The sequence below is a fragment of the Heptranchias perlo genome, chromosome 10 (genome assembly GCF_035084215.1).
Source record: "Heptranchias perlo isolate sHepPer1 chromosome 10, sHepPer1.hap1, whole genome shotgun sequence".
In the NCBI taxonomy this organism is placed as follows: domain Eukaryota; kingdom Metazoa; phylum Chordata; class Chondrichthyes; order Hexanchiformes; family Hexanchidae; genus Heptranchias; species Heptranchias perlo.
The window spans coordinates 20070726-20092256 of NC_090334.1; the positions used below are offsets into that span (position 1 = coordinate 20070726).

Here is a 21531-nt window from a genome sequence, read left to right on the forward strand (position 1 = left end):
CTTGCAGCGATTTTGGCCACAATAACTAGTCCTCAACTATCAATTACATTGAGCGTCCTGACCTCTGATGCCCATAATGGTGCCCACTATCAAAAAAAATCAAGCTCCAAATATCATGGAAATGGTGTTAGGTTCATCATCTCCTCTCGAGGTTCAGAGTGTGGTTAAAGCCAGTAAGAAGCTGCCATTGAAATCTCTCAATGAGATTACTGCCTTATAGCCGTTATTCACTATATGACAAATGGCTATTTGCTAATTAGGTACCTGTGACACTTTGAGGGGTGGCAGTTGGGGGAGATGAGTTACCTTTACATCTGCCTCGGTGCGTGATCTCCAGTGTTGAATCTCTGCACTTGGCTCTCAGATAATCACATCTTGATTCGTACGTCCTGCCATCAGACACGCAGAGGGGCTTCAGCTGGGACCCAGAACAATGTACATTGCACTCCAGATCTTGGTCACGATCTCCTATTAGAAACTGATAATAAAAATCCTATATTATATCAAAGAGCTCCAAATATTGAGACAGACTGTACACAAAATAAGAGCACTCATCTTTTAACAAGCTAATAATCTCCTAAGGACAACGTTATACTACAGTAGCTATGAAGGCCAAATGTATCTTAACATAATATCAAAGAATTTCACAGATGGCCTAACAATTTCCAGAAAAAAAATGCCTGAAGGAGTTCCTGTCAATCAAGACTGGGCTGTAATCTGAAACTCTCCAAGCACCTTTACTGGGAAGCTGGGGCGAGAGAGCACTGTTTATTTTGGAGCACGGTGTTGGCCGCCATTGGTGAGACTTACAATGTCGACATGTCACATTTTTTAATAACTCAGATGACAATTATTTGACAGGTAGATCAAAACAAAATCAGCTTAATGAAGACAGGAATGTTGGTACAGCTGCCATCACGGTGCACAAGGAGCACTATGATTTTTAGTCAGTGCGCCTATACTAAGACTATGAGGTCAGCTGCAGGTTCTTGCTTCCATTTTAACATTATAATCTTGGAACCCCCTCCCTGTGCGTTAGAAATAAGTCAGGAGGCAAAACCACCCAAAAGGAGCACGGTACCTTAGAACGTCACCATAAAAGTTTCTTAGGAATATGTTGAGTTATGAAATAATTATATTTGTTTAATGAAGCCAACAGAGAGGAATAATGAGGGTTCTACCCTCCCCGCTAATAGATTTGTCAAGCAAATGGTTGCTACATTTGTATCAGAGTATATGGAGCAAGCGTTTTATAAAATGGAACCACTTTGCTCTGTGCTGCCCTAATTGATTTCAGCTGGTGTGATGATGGAGAGAAAGGTACAATTAGCCTCAGCACCCCCAGGCTAGGAAGAAAAAAACATCAGCCAGGGTTCTTGTTCCTTATCACTATCAGTAACCACTGCTGGAAAATACATATCAAGTGAGGGCAGGCTCGGATTCACTTGTGATACCCCTCATGGTCAAACAGCCTGCCAACACTCATGAAGAGTGGTCACTTTGAGCAAAAAACTGAGGGAAAAAAACCATTAGAGCTTTTCCCCATTTTAGTCCCTCTCTCTCTCTGCCATATGCAGTTTCCTGACTAACAGGGCAAGGGGACCACTTTCAACCAGAATTCTGTTGGTGCTGGTTGGATTGACCCCTCCCCCCCACGCCCTCTACAATTTTCCAGCCCTTCTGTGGGGAGATTTGTAGCCCTCCATTTACTGTCTTCCCAGACACCCAGAATCCTGTCACATGGTCGGTATAGCGTGTTAATGTACCAAGACATTGGCTGACCCTGTACCATGTTGGTCATTCCTCACACAAAAAAAAAGTCTTTTGCAATTGATCATTTTTTCTACTTACTGAATTTTTGTTCTAAGAGGTTTTTGGCTCCCTACGTCATCTGTATGAGTTTTCTTTTAAAGGGACAGACACAGACTTTCTGGGAAAATGTTTGACACACCATTTTTCATTTGTTTACAAACACATGATGTGTTGGCATAAACCGTCAAGAAATGCTGCTCTTGCGCGTTTTGTTACTGCAGCAAAAATGATGCACAGGCTCTCTCTCTCTCTCTTTCTCTCCCTCGCCCTCAAAACCAAAAACCTTCTAATGAAGGTGAATGTTAACTTAAACATCGGTGACCACCTAATCCACTCAAAGCATTTAAAAAGAAACTACCTTATTGTAGAATGTTTGGTCAGAACAGATATGTAGTACCATAAATCTTCGAGTGTAATATGAACTCTACCCCCAAAAAACCTATAAGTAGGAGTTGCATATTATACACAGATATGAAAAAAAATTCTCAACATTTAAATTCCGTGTATTATACAGAGGGGCTGCTCGACTCTTCAACGTGCACTGATATAAAAACCAATGTCACTGCAATTTAAGTCAGATGGTAAAATGACACTTTGATCATAAGAGCCTGCCATATTCCTCTGTCCACATAGCTCCCACCCTCAAAGGTTAAGTGTTTTGTAATAGCTGATGTTAACCTATACAAAATATGAAGTGTGCCATGTGGTATCTTGTGTTCTGCTATAAAACATTACCACGTACTATCTTCTATGTCACTATTCAAGTTGCACACAGGAAACTATAATATCGGCCACTACACCATCCCTTCAATGCATGTGAGCTTATGTCAGAACCACTTGAGTGAATTATTTCCTTAAAATAAGCTTGCTGCTAGCTTCAGCAATGTATCTCACAATGTAAAAAAAAACACTCCTGATTGCTTTTCTAAAGAGGTTTTAAAATGTCTTTCTTGAATTTGCCGGTGTCAGAAATTGATCTGTTTTCACAGTTCACATATACCATACGATTCAGATATTTATGATATATATTAGAACTGGTACTAATTGGGCCACTATATCAATTCACTTATCCATTTCTGAAGTAACAGCAATTGCATTTTTTTAAATAAGGACGTTAGTTAATTATTTATTAAATAACGCCAGCAACCATAGAAAAAAGGAAGTGAGTTGCCCGCATGGATAATACTAAGGAGTGGCAATTGTTAGAGATTTCCAATGGTGAAGGGGTGTATACAATAGATGTCACAGCAAGTATTGATCACTTAGTTCACTTTTGTTCCTTTTGTTCCCTCACCAGTTTTCTCCTTTCCCTGCCCCTCCCCTCCTGAAGGCGTTGTCTGCTTAATGGGGTACAGTTCCACTGCTATTCATCTTCTGCCCTGTCATTCAAGTGGCCGTTATTGCTGTTGGTTGGACCAGCCACATAAGTAGGTGTCAGCAGGCTATTTAACCAGGGAGGCATCACAGTCAAGCTCGATCCTCTCCTCAACCAATCTTAGCGTGTGCATGCATTACGCAAAAATAGAGCAGAGGACACTGGATAGCAAACAAAAGCACAAGATCTTGTCCAATTTCCCCCTACCCAACCTAGGGGAGCTAAAGCCAATTGTAGCAGCATTAATGCTGCTTTAGCTGAAATCAGCTAACTAATTACAGGCTAAGGATCGAACCCTTGACTTTTCTGATCTATGTGGCTTTGTTACTGATTGGATAGACTCATTGTGCCTTTGGGTGCAGTCAGAAAGGCAGTCTTTAACTGTATGTGTGGGTTGGCGGTCTTTGGTCCCTTATTAAGATTGTGGACTTGAGACTTTGTGTACAGTGGGGCTGCTGCTCTCGGGGTGGGGGGGGAGGGGTTTGACTGCACAGACTTGAGGTCCTTTGTGTCCAGCAGCCTTGTAGCTCTCCAGATGAGGGAGCTTCTGTCTCTTTCTGAGAACATCTGCATGAGATTTTGTCATGAAAAAACAAACTGCGAGGCATTTGATGAGCAGTCCTTTATTATCTGAGGGAGTCTAGATGGGGAGACAACATTGCCTGATACTTTTATATAAAGTGTTAGATTTTTTTTAAGCTCTGCGGATGACTCAGTTGGTAAATGCACCGTGGGATAAGATACTAAACCATACATACCAGGAAGGTTCCAGGTTCAATCCCTGGTTGGGGCTGAGCTAGCAGGTTTCAGTCAGAGCAACAGTGAGAGCATTACCTCAGTGTCCCTGGTCTGGGGAAAATTTAATTCCTGCTCCTGATCACTATCTACTTTCCCTTGTTGGCAAGTACACTAGTGTAGACATTGGGTGATGGCAGGACCCCTTTCATCCTTCAGCACCAACGTCACCCATCCCCTCCCGCCCTGCCCCCAAACAATTGAACAGACTACCAAGACAAAGTACCTGGCCAAGTACAAGAAGAATGGTCACATATGCAAGGTACCAGCAGGCTGTTGGTACCTATTCTTCCACACCCAGCATGAGCCTTGAGGATAGCGAAGAAACTTAGGAAAGATCTTTTCTCTTAAAGAATCTGACAAGTATAAGATGACTGTGATTTAGGGACTCCATCTTGCTCTGGTGGCCACCCTTCCCTGCTTCTTCGGGAGTGGTGTGACAAGGTACAATTGAAGGTGTTGCATTTCAGACGCTTCATGCTCATACTGTGCAGTTTGTTTTAATTCTTCTGATTTAATGGAATATATCTGCCAAAGCTCTGGAGTTCTGGCCCTATAATACGGAGGAGCCTAAAGCAGTGCTTTTGACTTTTGGTCAAATAACATATACTAAAGGAACTTTGTAAGCACCCATTAAAATGGATATAAAAAGACCATTAAAAGGAGGAGCTTTGCCATCAGTGCCTCTTTGGGGGGGAAAACAGCAATAAAACGCTTTTTAAGAGGCTTTTTTTTCCTGTCTGTTAGCTTTTTTTATACGTTTGTTTGCATCATTGGCAGGGGTAGAGCTGCCTCAAAGATACTGGGCAAACATCCCATGGGATTGGATGGAACGCCATTGACGCCAATGGACAGTAAAATCAGGCAGGGTGTAAAGCCAGCGTTGCACCCAATCCCGTCAGTTTGCCAACGGGCGGGTTAGGTTAAAATTGGCCCCACTGAGCCTGACTCTGTGCAGCAGCTCAGCTGAAATCACTGGATAAGGATTACTGACCCAGGATTTTTCCACCACCTTCTCATTTGAAAGGGTGGGCATTAATTGAGTTGCTGTGCAGTGCAGTTCCTGCCACTTATTGCATCCGCAATGTCATCAGCACTCAGTTCAAATGAAAACTTTTTTCAGAAAGTTAAAGGTAATCTTATTTGAAAAAAATTCTCCTAACAAGGAGAATCCCACCTTGAAAATGAATATACAATCAGCTGTCAAGTCAATCATTTTCCCAAGCTTCCTCCGACATGTATTAAAACTGCAGCCCCCCCACCCAACCACCCCCCACCCTTATCTCTGATGCATCAGTAGGAGCTGAAAAAGGCTGAGTCATTGATTTGATTTTCTACCAATGTGTCGTTCTGGGGTTGCCGCGGTCGAGGTCAGTCCCAGTGGCGTGGGGGTTGGGTGCTCGCGGCACTGACCTCTTCTGCTCACCCTGGCTCCCTGCCAATCGCAGTGCCTGGGCTCAGTGAGAGCACACACAAGCCCCTGCCCACTTTGTCCCGAGGCTGACCCCGAATATCTTCCGTTGGATGGCGCTGGGAACAAAATGTCTCAGCAGGATCGGTTACTTTATGTCAGGGCGGGGAAAGGTGGGGCAATGCAACTGGGTTATACAGAGCCATTTCAGCACAATGCATCAACAGTTCAAGAAAGGATTTTCCACTGAAAGCAAAAACTGCGGCGCAGAACCTGTTTCTCAAAATGGTTCAAGTGTTTCGATCGACCAGCGGTTTTGCTCTGTTACACTGTATTAATAGCTGAAGAAGCACAGAGCACAACTTGGGTCATTTTCCCAGTATATTATATATCCTCTAATCCCTTCAAACAAACAAAGATGACTGAACTAAATATATAGTCTTGCAGAAGTAAGTAGGATTGATGTGAAGTAAATATTAAATGTGTGAGGATACAGAAGCACTAGCTGTCCCTAGAACCACAAAAACCCTTTGCCTGCACTGCACAACAAAATCATGTCACGATTCTGTTCGGGCAGTACAGGCCACTACTCCATGTGGCTTCGTAGTTTGCGTAGACCTAGAGTTGTGACATCAAAGGTATAAACATGCAAATGCTGAACCATGAATATGTAACCTATAGGATAATAGAGACAGGAGTAGATCTTGACTTTCTGCGATAGCAAATCGGCAGCCCGATTTACATCTCCCCGATTTTGATTTCCATTGACTTCAATGGGCTGCTAATTTGCTATCACCTGTTTTACACTATTGCACAAAGTCAAAATTACTCCACTGAGTTTCACAGCAATGATTCATTCCAGCAGTTCTAATGATATAAACCAATAATAAGTTAGCAGATTTACTTACATAAGCTAACTGTTCTTTAATCATTTACACAGGGTATTTGGTAGATAGAAAGAAAAAAAGAACTTGCGTTTATATAGCGCCTTTCATATTCTCAGGACATCCCAAAGCACTTTACAGCCAATTAACTACTTTTCAAGTGTAGTCACTGTTGTAATGTAGGGAAATGCAGCAGCCAATTTGCACGCAGCAAGGTCTCACAAAAAACAATGAAATATATGATCTGTTTTAGTAATGTTGGTTGAGGAATAAACATTGGCCAGGACACCAGGAGAACTCCCCTGCTCCTTTTCAAATCGTGCAATGGGATTTTTTACTTCCACCTGAGAGGGCAGACGGGGCCTCGGTTTAGCATCTCATCCAAAAGACGGCACCTCCGATAGTGCAACACTCCCTCATTACTGCACTGAAGTGTCAGCCTGGATTCTATGTTCAAGTCGCTGAAGTGGGGCTTGAACCCACAACTCAAATGCAAGAGTGCTATTCTCCTGCAACACACAGTGTAATAAAACTAAGTAACAGTGCAATTGGTCAAATCACGTTGGCAGAATCTCACTTCAATTCAGGTTACGCGATCCTATCAAGCCATCAACAAAAATACGGCTTAATATGAGTCGAATAAACCCAATTGTGTAGCTCCACTCACATGGATAAGAAGAGCAACACAGGATGGAGTGTAATTATGGCTCCAGTCTCAAGATTAACATCTAAACCACATAATACCTTGTCGCAAACTTCAACCTATGTGTTAACGCTCTAGCACTCCCGTTGCTGGTCTCACGCTCCATAAACTCCAACTGCTCCAAAATTCCACCACCCATATGCTGTCCTGTACTGTCCCGCTCGTACATTACTCTGCTGCCGCTGATCTACACTGGGTCCATGTCCTCCAAATCATTCAATCCAAAATCTTGCTCCTTGCTAAAGTCCCTCCATGGCCTTGTCTCACCCTGTCTCTGCAATCTCCTCCAGCCCTACATCCCCTCCCAAATACTATGTTCCTCTGACTCTGGCCCTCTGTGGTTCCACTTATGTCAACCCATCAGTAGTAGCAGGGCCTTCAGCCACCTAAGTCCTACTACTTGGAATTCCCTCCCTAAACCTCTTTGCCTCGGCACCTCTCTCTCCATCTTTAAGAACCTTCTCAAAACCCATCTCTTTGACCTAGCTTTGGGTCAATCCTCCTAATCTCTTTTTCCCTGGCTGAGCAATCCCTCTCATTACGCCCATATATGAAGCACCTTGGGATCTTTTTTTAACGTTAAAGGTGCTATATAAATGCAAGTTGGTCTTGCTATTGTTACCCTATTACTATAAACTGAACATGACCCTTATTGTATACAGTAGGAGCACTGCAAAGACAATGTGGGGTATACGTGAAAGGTCACATGTCCAACACCGACCGTATGAACATCTGCAGTGTCATGTAACTGGTACTATGTTATTACCAAGTTGCTTTTATTAAGTGAACTGACAAGAAGTGAATTATTCAGCGTATTTTAGTCACAAAATATCACACACTATTCCAGAGGCCTGGTTTCACTTCCAGGTTCCAGGCCATTCCCACACACCCACCTGCCCTCAACTGCGGCAACCAAGCAGAGTACAGACAAGATTTTAGTGCAAAATGAAGCACGAACGTAAGTGGCAGACTTGTAAATAAAAATCTCACACCTATGACTTGCTGAAGAATGGCCCTGGTGTGTGTGAATATGTGGGGTGCGGGTGGTGGGTGGGAAGAGATGTCCAACAGGAAGAGAAAATAAGCGAAATGGCAAAACCAACATATAATACTTTATCAAGACAGAGCAGCCTAGTTGAGGACCTAGTTATTTGGTGTTGTGCAATATTGGAATGAACATATTAACACATTTGTATGAAACTCCTCTGCTATATTAACCAAAGCCTTAATCCCATTTAAAATAAACAGGTTAACACACTTGTTCAAAGAGCAGGCAAAGGAATTTCAAAGGAATGCATCAAAACGTTTGTTATTAACAAGGCACTGCATAATTTCAACCTTTGTGGTTGAACCAAATAGGAGAGAAGATACATTTATCAAGATGAATTAGCAGTGGTTAGGTGTCACCAAGCTTGAGTTTTAAAAGTGGAATTAAGTGTGCGCAGTTCCTCGGGTTTTGTCATAATAACCTTTCCTTCATAGTGAGTCTAGAGGAAGCAAAGTATGGATTGTGCTTTGCTCCCCACCATGTTTTACAGCGTGAAATTCAGGTTGTAGTCATTATTTGAGGCTAACGAAAAGGAGGAGATCCAAAGACACAAGGGGCGAATGTAAAGAAAAATTAAAATGGAAACAAGGAAAGCAAAGAAAATCTGGGTGGGAAGATATAAAAAATCTAGGTAAGAGATTTCAGGCTGAGACTCCCATACTTCCAGTAACAGTACTTAAGAGTATTATTAAAGTAGACATCCATATTCTTTCCATAGTCTTCCTAGCAGACCGACACTCAATGCGTTTGTATGACATTCCTATGTTTGCTATTTTAACAGGTGTTAACCTATTTTAAATGGCAGACAGAAAAATATCGTACAAACCCATCAAACGTTTGTCTGCTCATGGCACCTAAAGTAATTTCCAGGCTACAGGATTCGATAAAGAAGAAAGCCTTTGTACAATCATGAAAAAAATTGATGCACAACAGGTGCATTTTTCAAGCCTTCGTATTAAAGAATTAGAATGGGAATACTGGCACATTGACGCTGTAATTCTGAGGTAGTAAATGGAGCGCTGTCTGGGCAGAATTTGGGGCAGAGCCCAGTTATGCCAACTCCCCACTCCTTTTGCTGCACATCACAAATTCTTGTGGATTTGGGGGCAGGTTCATAATATGCCTGCCCGCAAATGGGCAAATGCCACGCAATGAGTAATTAAATGTACTTTTCTCCATTTGCTCCCTTAGCAATGCTGGGCACCAGGGAAATATATGCATCTCTTCAGCCCAGTGCTATCAAGGGCCCAGAAGGGCTGATTTATAGTTTAAAACGCCTGTTCTTAGAATCACAGAAAATTTAAGGCACAGAAGGAGGCCATTCGGCCCATCGTGTCCGTGCCAACCGAAAATGAGCCACCCAGCCTAATCCCACTTTCCAGCACTTGTTCCGTAGCCTTGTAGGTCACAGCACTTCCAGGTACTTTTTAAATGAGTTGAGGGTTTCTGCCTCTACCACCCTTGCGAGCGGTAAGTTCCAGACCCCCACCACCATTTGGGTGAAAAACAATTTCCTCAGCTCCCCTCTAATCCTTCTACCAATCACTTTAAATCTATGTCCCCTGGTTGTTGACCTCTCTGCCAAGGGAAATAGATCCTTCCTATCCATTCTACCTAGGCCACTCATAATTTTGTACACCTCAATTAAATCACCCCTCAGCCTCCTCTGTTCCAAAGAGAACAACACCAGCCTGTCCAATTTTTCCTCATAGTTAAAATTCTCCAGTCCTGGCAACATCCTCGTAAACCTCCTCTGAACCCTCTCTAGTGCAATTACATCCTTCCTGTAATGTGGTGACCAGAAATGTACACAGTACTCAAGCTGTGGCATAACCAGTGTTTTATTCAGTTCCAGCATAACGTTCCTACTCTTATATTCTATACCTCGGCTAATAAAGGAAAGTATTCCATATGCCTTCTTAACCACCTTATCTACCTGTCCTGCTACCTTCAGGGATCTGTGGACATGCACTTCAAGGTCCCTCACTTCCTCTACACCTTTCAATATCCTCCCATTTATTGTTTACTCCCTTGCCTTGTTTCCCCTCCCCAAATGCATTACCTCACACTTCTCTGGATTGAATTCCATTTGCCACTTTTCTGCCCACCTGACCAGTCCATTGATATCTTCCTGTAGTCTACAGCTTTCCTCCTCACTATCAACCACACGGCCAATTTTGTATCATCTGCAAACATCTTGATCAAGCCCCCTACATTTAAGTCCAAATCATTAATATATATCACAAAAAGCAAGGGATCTAGTACTGAGCCCTGCTGAACCCCACTGGAAACAGCCTTCCAGTCACAAAAACACCCGTCGATCATTACCCTTTGCTTCCTGCCACTGAGCCAATTTTGGATCCAACTTGCCACTCTCCCTTGGATCCCATGGGCTTGTATTTTTTGACCAGTCTGCCATGTGGGACCTTGTTGAAAGCCTTGCTAAATCCACGTAGACTACATCAAATGCACTATTCTCATCAACATTCCTTGTTACGTCCTCAAAAAATTCAATCAAGTTAGTCAGACACGACCTTCCTTTAACAAATCCATGCTGATTGTCCTTGATTACTCCGTGACTGTATAAAACACTGGTTAGGCCACAGCTTGAGTACTGTGTACAGTTCTGGTCACCACATTACAGGAAGGATGTAATTGTACTAGAGCGGGTACAGAGGAGGTTTACGAGGATGTTGCCAGGACTGGAGAATTTTAGCTAAGTGACGGTTTATCCTGTCCCTCAGAATTGATTCCAATAATTTACCCACCACCGAGGTTAGACTGACTGCCCTGTAATTACTCGGTCTATCCCTCACTCCCTTTTTAAACAATGGTACAACGTTAGCATTCCTCCAATCCTCCAGCACCATGCCTGTATCCAGTGAGGATTAGAAAATGATGGTCAGAGCCTCCGCTGTTTCCTCCCTTGCTTCTTTTAACAGCCTGGGATACATTTCATCCGGCCCTGGTGATTTATCTATTTTCAAAGATGCTAATCCCCTTAATACTTCCTCGCTCACTAAGTTTATCCCATCCAATATTTCACACTCCTCCTCGACTACAATGTCTGCATCGTCCCTCTCTTTTGTGAAGATAGACACAAAGTATTCATTAAGAACCATACCAACATCTTCTGCCTCCACACATAGGTTAACTTTTTGGTCTCGTTTTAGTTATCCTGTTTCCTGAAAGCAATCAAACAGGCCTCCAGCACCATCTTTGAATTTTTCATCATCTTGGGCTAGCAAAACCAGTCCACCTGCACAGCAGACAGGCTCCACTGTTAAATCTCTTCCCCAGCTGAGGTGGACGCCCCAATTGTGCTATCCCAGGTGTGGCTGCCCACCCACAAAATGCAAAAGCTTCTCACCCCAAGATATGGGCACTCCAGATCTACCCCTAAAAGCTGTGCAGAGGTACTTAGGCTACTATCTCTAATAATACTGATTCTGTCAAATAATCTCTAATAATACTTGTAGAACTTTACTTCATTGAACGCCAAGTTTGATGTAGCTCTCTTATGAAGATAAGCATTCACGTTCCACATTCTGTAGTAAAATCACTATTAAACCTAAAGGAATACTTTTGTCCCTGGTAAGTTTGTGGGGATTGAATGCTGATTGTTCAGTGCAAGGGATTCTCATCAGATGCCATTTATAATATACGGCAGAGTCAACGCGGCTTTATAAAACGGAAATCATTTTTGACAAATCTATTAAGAGTTTTTTGAGAGTGTAACTAGCAGGGTAGGTAAGGGGGTACCAATGGATGTAGTATATTTGGATTTTCAAAAGGCATTCAATAAGGTACCACACAAGAGGTTGTTCACAAGATTAGGGCTCATGGGGTTGGGGGTAATATATTAGCATGGATTGAGGATTGGTTAACAGACAAAAAACAGAGAGTAGGAATAAATGGGTCATTTTTGGGTTGGCAGGTTGTAACTAGTGGGGTGCCGCAAAGATCAGTGCTTGGGCCTCAGCTGTTTACAATCTATATCAATGACTTAGATGAGGGGACCAAGTGTAATGTATCCAAGTTTGCTGATGATAAAAAACTAGGTGGGAAAGTAAGCTTTGAGGAGGACGCAAAGTGGCTGCAAAGGGATGTAGACAGGTTAAGTGAGTGGTCGAGAAGGTGGCAGATGGAGTATAATGTGGGGAAATGGGAAATTATCCACCTTGGTAGGAAGAATAGAAAAGCAGAATATTTTTTAAAGATGAGAGACTAAGAAATGTTGGTAGTCAGAGGGATTTGGGTGTCCTTGTACACGAATCACAGAAAGTTAACATGCAGGTACAGCAAGCAATTAGGAAGGCAAATGGTATGTTAGCCTTTATTACAAGGAGGTTGGAATATAAGAATAAGGAGGTCTTGCTGCAATTATATAGGGCTCTGGTGAGACCACACCTGGAGTAATGTGTACAGTTTTGGCCTCCTTACCTAAGGAAGGATATAGATGCCTTAGAGGGGGTGGAATGAAGGTTCACTAGATTGATTCCTGGGATGAGAAGGTTATCCTATGAAGAGAGATTGAGTAAAATGGGCCTATATTCTCTGGAGGTTAGAAGAATGAGAGGTGACCTCATTGAAACTTATAAAATTCTTAAAGGACTTGACAGGGTAGATACTGCAAGGTTGTTGCCCTGGCTAGAGAGTCTAGAACGAGAGGGCACAGTCTCAAGATAAGGGGTCGGCCATTTAGGACCAAGATGAGGAAACATTTCTTCACTCACAGGGTTGAGAATATTTTGAATTCTCTACCCCAGAGGGCTGTGGATGCTCAGTCGTTGAGTATATTCAAGACTGAGATCAATAGATTTTTGGACACTAAGGGAATCAAGGGATTTGGGGATAGGGCAGGAAAGTGGAGTTGAGGTAGAAGATCAGCCATGATCTTACTGAATGGCGGAGCAGGCTCGAGGGGCCGTATAGCCTAATCCCGCTCCTAGTTCTTATGTGACAGGAAATGCAGTGCCTTCTGGGCAAATTAGAATTTTCACAATTTTTGTTGGGCAATTTAACACAATATTGCCTTTTTCACAGCTGGATTAACAAACATTGACATTTATTCAGCTTAAGTGAACCCTCAGCTGCTTGACGAGTGTCAAAAGATCATTATTACAAGTGCATCATAATTGGCTGCTAGCTCAGTTGGTAGCACTCTCACCTGAGTCAGAAGGTCATGGGTTCAAGTCCCAATCCAGAGACTTGAGCACAAAAATCTAGGCTGACACTCCAGTGCAGTACTGAGGGAATGCTGCACTGTCGGAGGTGCTGTCTTTCGGGTGAGATGTTAAACCGAGGCCCCGTCTGCCATCTCAGGTCAACGTTAAAGACCCCATGGCAGTATTCCAAGGAGAACAGGAGAGTTCTTTAGGGTGCCCTGGCCAACATCTATCCTTCAACCAACACCTAAAACAGATTATCTGGTCATTTGTTTCATTGATGTTGGTGGGATTTTGCTGTGTGCCACGTTTCCTACATTACAACAGCAACCACACTTCAAAAGTATTTCACTGGTTGTGCTTTGGGACATCCTCTGATCTTGAAAAGCGCTATATGAAGACAAGTCTTTCTTTTTCTTTATCCCTTCTCACAAATGCATATTCGCAGAAGACACACATTTCAAAATTGTCCGTTCCTACATTGTCCTGTGAATCAAATATAAGTAAGAGAAGTAGGCTTTTCTCTCATTTTTTAAGAGATGCACAAACATTACCCTTTGTGTGGGTTTCCTCCCCCCAGAGTTTGTTGTACGTGCAGGAAAATTCTACGTTCCCACCCTCCCCTTCCCATTTTCTACCCTCCTCTCCCAAAAGCATCAACATGTGGGATACGGTGACCTGGGTCACCGGCTGACCTTTGGTACTTTGCCAAAGCGGGTCATTCGACTGTGTGAGCCTAGAGATTGAATATCAGGAGTCATTTTAATCATGGGGGGGGGGGCACAGACCAGCCCACCACCCTCCTCACCCTTCCTCCTTACATGAGCACTTCCAGCACAGGTCATTGGACAGGATCAGGTGCAGGAGCGGAGAATTTTTTCTCCTTACTAGCCAATTATAGCACTCCTACTATCACCCGAACTGAGATCAGCTAAATCAGGACAGTATTTCTTTGTACTGTCTGGACAGTTGCAGAATGGGCATTGTGCTGCTTTGTGACATTGCTGCTGCAGTTTTACAAAAAAGTAATCTGTGGTTAATTGGAAAACAATTATAAATGGTCCCCAAAGATTTGCTCAGTTTTTTTGTTATTTGTCCTTGATTTGTGGGCAACACTGGCAAGGCCCATCCTTAATTGTTCTGAGGTATTAAAAGTCACCCACTTAGTGTGGGACTGGATTCGACATGGGACATTTCGGCCAGGCCAGGTAAGGGTTGCAGGTTCCCTTCCGTGAGTGATATTATAAGAACATAAGAAATAGGAGCAGGAGTAGGCCATACGGCCCCTCGAGCCTGCTCTGCCATTCAATAAGATCATGGCTGAGCTTTGACCTCAACTCCACTTTCCTGCCCGATCCCCGTATTAGTGAACCACTTAGCCTTTATGACAATCTGGCAGATTTTCATGCTTTTTTTTTCTGGTGCTAGATTTATTGAGTTCATTTTCCAATACTTGAAACAAGGTGATTTGAAGTCCTGACCTCTGGGGTGTTAGTCCAGTACCATAACCACTACACGACCATACCCTCAACTTTTGCTTCCAACTTCTGGAAGAACTTGCCAGGATTACATTGTACATTCATTAGTGGACAGAACTCATTAGGAAGAACTTATGCAGCCTATATTGTGCATTCAGTCCATAGATTACATAGAATTACATAAAACTTTTACAGGACAGAAACAGGCCATTCGGCCCAACAGGTCTATGCCAGTCCTTATGTTCCACACGAGCCTCCTTCCATCTAACTTCATCTCAACCTATCAACATATCCTTCTATTCCTTTCTCCCTCATGTACTTATCTAGCTTCCCCCTTAAATACATCTATGCTAATCGCCTCAACCAATTCAAATGGTAGCGAGTCCCACATTCTCGCCACTCTCTGGGTATATAGGCAAACCTTTCTGTTACAAAGTATTTGTCTTATAGAAGTTTTGCCACAATCTCTTCCATTGTGTGTAGGAACCATGTTAGGGCTGGACAAAGTTCACTCTTAGTTCAGGTGCACTGAGAGTTTTTATTCAAAAAGACTGACTGTATATTTTAAGTAAAGGTCATTTTAGTAAAACTCTTAAGGGCTTGAGAGGATCCATCACTTCTGTATTCTCCTGGACCAGCAAAACTGTGAATGACGACTTAAAGGGTGGGTGTTCTGTTTTGTCTGACCTCCTCTTAGATTCCGGCTTAACTCTCCACCGTGAAATGCAATCTCTTTCGACTGAAAAGGAGATGACTAAAGTGAAGAGACTCAACCAGGCACCAAGGAAAACTTGACGGGAGCACAGCATAATATCCAAGTTCTCGAATGTAATTACTGGAAGTAACACGTTATTTAGACAAGCCTCTAAAAAATAGGCTTTCCCTCTTAAAATTCCACACTTTTTTTAATGTATTAGGCATTGATTCCTATGGAATTTCCCTTTGTTTCTCATTTTAATATTGAAGAAATATTAATTGTCTGGTATCCTTGTACTTTATATATAGGCTTGTTGTCTTTTGCACTTTTACTATGTGCTGCACCTAATCCTTTCAATTTTATATGCTCCAATGAGTCTGCAGCCTGTGAGGAAAATCTCTATCACTTTGCATATTATTTCCTGCACAAAATCCCATGCTATCTCTTAATGACTGACACACAAGAAAAAATTGTTAACATTAGGGCTGACCCAAGAGCTCAAATAGCCAAATGCTTGGCTCCCAACTAGAACCGTGTAATTTAGAGACCCAGTGCTTCCCATCATTGAGCTTGCTCACTTCAACAACCACTTGTATTTATATAGCGCCTTTAACATGGTAAAATGTCCCAAGGCGCTTCACCGGGGCGTTATCAAACAAAATTTGACACTGAGCCATATAAGGAGATATTAGGACAGGTGACCAAAAGCTTGGTCAAAGAGGTAGGTTTTAAGGAGCATCTTAAAGAGCAAGACAGACTGGATGTAGGGAGGATGTTTCCCCTGGCTGGGGGTCCAGAACGAGGGGTCACAGTCTCAGGATACAGGGTAGGACATTTAGGACTGAGATGAGGAGAAATTTCTTCACTCAGAGGGTGGTGAACGTGTGGAATTCTCTACCACAGAAGGCTGTAGAGGCCAAGTCACTGAATATATTTAAGAAGGAGCTAGATAGATTTCTAGACACAAAAGGCACCATGGGGTATGGGGAGAGAATATGGTATTGAGGTAGAGGATTAGCCATGATCATATTGAATGGCAGAGCAGGCTCAAAGGGCCGAATGGCGTACTCATGCTCCTATTTTCTATGATTCTATATTTAAAGGAGGAGATAGAGATAGAGAGACAGAGGGGTTTACGGGGGGAGAATTCCAAGTCTTAGAGCCTAGGCAGTTGAAGATACCAATGGAGGTACAATGAAAATTGGGGCTGCGTAAGAGGCCAGAATTGGAGGAGACCAGAGATCGCGGAGGGTTGTAAGGCTGGAGGACGTTACAGAGATAGGGAGGGGTGAGGCCATGGAGAGATTTGAAAAAAGGATGAGAATTTTAAAATCGAGACATTGTCGGACTGGGAGCCAATGTAGGTCAGCGAGCACAAGGGTGATGGGTGAATGGGACTTAATGCAAGTTAGGATACAGGCAGCAGAGTTTTGGATGAACTCAAGTTCAGGGAGGGTGGAATTTGGGAGGCCAGCCTGGAGATTATTGGAATAGTCGAGTCTAGAGGTAGCAAAGGCATGGATGAGGGTTTCAGCAGATGAACTGAGGCAGGGCGGAGACGGGCAAATTTCAGTAGGGTGAAAATTCATCAGTTCTTGGCTGGGACACTGGTCAGAACATTGAATCGCACTGAGGTGGTCCATCCCCATGTGAGGGGCAGCAGGGAGAGCAAGGCCAAAATTCACAGTGCCAGTCTATCAAAATATTAATAGCACTATACAATTTCAAAAGTGAGGATGCCAGTTTTCACTATGTGGAAGATCCTTTGAGATAGTGACTGTATCCGCCTTTATCCTTTGTGGTATAATATTGTGGGGGTTTGATAACAGGGTCACTGAATACAGTTCCACCTTCACAGTAAAGAGACTCGGATTTCCACATGATGAAATATCCTTAAATATGTCAGGTTCATAGTAGGCAGTAAAGAAGCAGCACTCAGTAGAATGACCTTTATGGGGCCACCAAAATTGTTTGGAATTACAAGTATAAGGATAAAGTAGATAAATTGAATGGCAGTGAGAGAAATTAATTTCTATAGAGGGGAGAAGGGGAAAATCAATGGGGTCAGACTGGCCCCACTCGAGTCACAGCATCCGTTGTCTAATCATGAACCAGCATTACGTACATCAGAACCTCCCATGTGAAGATCCTCCCTTGCTTGGGGGCAAGTTCCACCCATGGAGAGGGAAATGGGACACAATGTGATAAATAAGAACAAACGCATTCTCAACATGAGTCTTCTATAACATTCTCGAAGGATAGTCAAAACGTCGAAAGATTCGTCTCAGAGGATATAAGTTGCCAAAAAGGCTGCACATCAACAATCTTAACGGAGTCGATAGTGCAGCTGTAACGAGATTTATTTGCAATTTCATCCTCAATAAAATCATTTTCATATTAAGGTGCATTACTGTCTGAAAACAAAAATCAAGCAGTTGTTGCACTTCAGTTTAATAACACCAAAAGCAGTAGAATTAACTAAAAGACTCCCACATTCTAATAACATTGACGTGACTGACATTTTTAAATCATGGCATTAACAGCTCCACCGGGAATGCAAGTGATTTTTTTTAAGGGCTAAACAAGTAAAATAAAATGTCAATTTAGAACAAGTCATTTAAAAAAAAACTTTTGAAATAAAGAAAAGGAAATGTGTTCCAATGAAAGTGCGAAAATATCAATGGGTCCCTCCCCCATTGTTTTAATTGAATCAAAATGTCTGAGGCACAAAAATTGATAATTTAACATTTTGCTTGCCGATATATCTATATAAAAAAATCAGTGAATGATAATGAATGGAGATATTGTCTGTTTAAATATGTTGCCAGACATATTTTTCATTCGATTCAAAATTGGAGCTAGTATTTCTTCTCCGGTATATCAATGCAGGCTTTTTTTTAAACTCATGGAGCACTGTTAACCCTTAGTTAGATCTACAGAGAGAATTCTTGATCCCAACAGGGGAGGATCATTTTACCATAAGTGATCTTTAAAAAGTTTGTGTGGCAGTGTTACTCTGAAATGACACCCACCTTACTTCACCATTGTGTTTCTAGTGCCTTTCTGCATACTTGCAAAACAGATCAGGATAAGCTTTGAGCAAATCTGGGCTCCCCTAGGAGTACTGATAGCACGAGAGTCGAAATCCAGCAAGGCTGCAATGCTGATCAAAGGACAAAGCCCATCTTTGATAGTTAAGAAGTGGCATTCAAATGGGAGTGAGAGGGTTAAGGTACATGACGGCTGGGACAGATTAAGTGGAAGTGATTGTCAAGAACCCAGAACTAAGCTCCAGGAAATGCAAAGGGTTCTCTCAAAGCCTGGAGTATTCCCTCTTAAAGACACAGGCAGTGTACACTGAAGAAACCTCCCTTGTGCCACTAAAGAAATCCTACTGTTACATCTAATAAATTATTAGAGGAAACTTACAAAATATTTTATACTCGTTTGCACTGTTTGACAATAACAGATCCAAAAAATGGGGCTTAATTAATTCTATGAGCAGGCCATAGCTAAAATGCAGAAACTGTCGAGATCGAAGAGGTCCATCAGACAGCCCACCTAATTCAGGCAGCTCTGTCAGCCAGAAAACTTTAATATTAGAAATCTTAAGTTGCTTCCAATAAAATGCACCAGAACCACCTGTGTGTAAAAAGGAATCATTTCAAATGAAAAACATTGATGAGAACAGCAAACTCAATTACAGTGTATTCCTGACTAGCCAGTGTCTTTTATAGTACTGTGCCTGAGGATTACATAAAAGTAATTTCTCAAAATCATTTAGGTGCATGTCCCTTTAAAATGATTCTTCCGCCCTCACCCTAGTATCGTGTAAAGGTTAACTGATGAATCTGCTTTCCAGAAAAGCAACATCATTCCTTTTGTCTTGTCTATGTGTGTTTTAAAATAAACACTACGCGAGTGCGTCTCCACACAGCCCCGTCCAGCTCTTCACATTGCAAAATGTTCTTTCCAAAAGCAACTTTATGAGCCACTCAATAAAGAATGCGGATGATTGACCCACTATTTTAACCACCAGCTTTCATTCTGTTTATTTTTAAGAGAAATGCTAAACCCCTTGTAAAGAGGCTGACACAAAATCAGGAGGATGTGCCGATTTTCGATCGTTATTAAAAAAAAGTGTGGCGTCAAATTATATGTTTCCTGTTTTAGACGCCTAGACACGCTGGTTATTTGTACATTTCTGAAGTCAATTGCAATTGGCGTCTCGTTAATCACAACCTTTCTTATTCATATCTTTAAGCTCACAATGCACAGAAATTAAGTTTTCCAAAGCAAATAATGGATAAATTGATTCCTAAAAATGCACGGTATTTCTCTAGGGAAAACTTTCTTTTGGGGGAGAATATGGGCGCAGGATGTGAGGACGTGTGTTTATTTTAGGGGTTTAACCTTGTCTAGATATGCCGAGCTGATTTATAGTTTTGAAGAATGCGATGGTGAAAATTACAGCAATTTTGTTTTTGACGTTCATTGCCAACTTGGTCAATTTCAACTTACTTATTTTTCCTCTTGGAATAAATTATCAACCCACTTCGGGTCGGAATCAAACGCTTAAAATAAAAATACCTAAAAAAAAGGGAAGTGGGGAGTATGTGATCGGACAAGACCTGTGTTTACACTCTGCAGTCCCACTGCCCGGCTCTGCTCGAAACAAGTGATCATAGTCTCTGATAAAAGAGACAACAGAACATCTCTCATCTTCCATCAAGCTTTCAAGCTGTGCCCTGTACATAATCAGTGTAAAGTTACAACACACACCTCCTCCCTAATGAAGTTAAATCTGTTACTATTTCTTCTTCAATATATATATCCATATATATATCTATATAAGTAATTTTGTGCTACATCTCGCTGTCTCCCGTCCCCAGTGATACTGGAGAGAACCACTTTTCAGATCTTTGCACCTTGTTGCTTCTGAGTATTTGACTCTGTATGTTGGAAACACAACAGGTGTCATCAGATGACTGACTGACATTTCAAGTTTATATATATATAAACAGTAAATGAAATCAGACTGAGCAAAAAAGTAGAAGAAAATAAAAAATCAAAATAAAATTCAAATGCGATTTTTTAAAATAAAACTGACTTAAAAGCTGTCAGATGATGGTTTTAAATGCACTTACCCGTGGTCCACTCGATCTCTGGGACCGGGACCCTGGTATAGCCACGTACAGCAGAATAAAGTGTAAGAGGACGATAATAGAAAACTTTCTAAACATTTTTTAAAGTTCGCACAAGCCCTTCAGTATAATGTCAATCAGATTCCCAGGCTCGGAATCTCTTGTTGGGGATCTACAAACGCTGCCAGTGTTCGAGACTAGCTTTCTCTGTTTTTTAAGCACGCCAAAAATGTGTTAAGCAACCACTCATCTGGTCTTTTCTTTTCCCCCCCCTGCAGTGAAATCTCTTAAATGTGCCCGCTCCTGGTAATAAAGCGCACAAACTTCCATGCGGTTCCCGTTATAGGCAACTTCATCTAGGCAGCATTACAAACTGCGGTGACTGACAGCGGCGCCGACCAATCACATAGCCCCCGGGCGCTCCGGGCCTGAACAATGGAATTAAAGTGAGCCAATCGGTTTGTGAGTGGGCGGGACTTCCTTATAATTGCCTGAATAAATTGTTTCCAATTGCAAAAAAACCCCAAATTAACCATGTTTCAAAAATGCTAGATCGCTTGAGATGCAATGTTAGTATTGTTATTGTGACAATGTAGTTATAGGGTATCCTTTGGTCTAATTTCTTCAGTTACAGTTTAACTTTGACACTTAAAATTTATGCTTTAAAAATCGAAGATATTTTGCAATGATGCTCCTAAGTGATTTCAACCAAGTATTTTTTTGCGCTTTGCAAATATAATTTATATCTTAATTGCTCACACAAAACTTGACTGGAAACTTCGCGTCCCTTTGCATTCCTTTGATCGTCTCCTATTACGCTTTTCATTAGTTTCTCACTTTGGAACAGTTTGATGAATTTTGAGTACTATTCGCATAATGAACGGTGTACGGGAGGAGGAGGGCTACTTAAGGAACACCTCCCCCCTTTTTGCACAGATGTTGACGGACTAGCTGTCTTTGTGTCTGGTAACCAGAAGTTGATCTCGTTTTGCAGGTGTGATGGAGGGCGGGGGAGA

General features: G+C 42.1%; 1 protein-coding gene across 3 annotated transcripts in view; it reads right to left on the reverse strand.

The window, feature by feature from the left end:
• Window positions 1–20867, reverse strand: part of smoc1 (SPARC related modular calcium binding 1) — a 214958-nt gene extending 194091 nt beyond the window's left edge. For 2 of the 3 annotated variants that reach the window (XM_067991284.1, XM_067991283.1), the window contains exons 1-2: window positions 20519–20867; window positions 307–478 (exon numbers count right to left, since the gene is read on the reverse strand). In XM_067991284.1, the coding sequence (XP_067847385.1) occupies window positions 307–478; window positions 20519–20614 (268 nt within the window). In that variant the 5' untranslated portion in view covers window positions 20615–20867. The remainder of the gene's footprint in view (window positions 1–306; window positions 479–20518) is intronic. The other variant, XM_067991285.1, reaches the window with a different exon arrangement.
• Window positions 20868–21531: the final 664 nt, after the last annotated feature.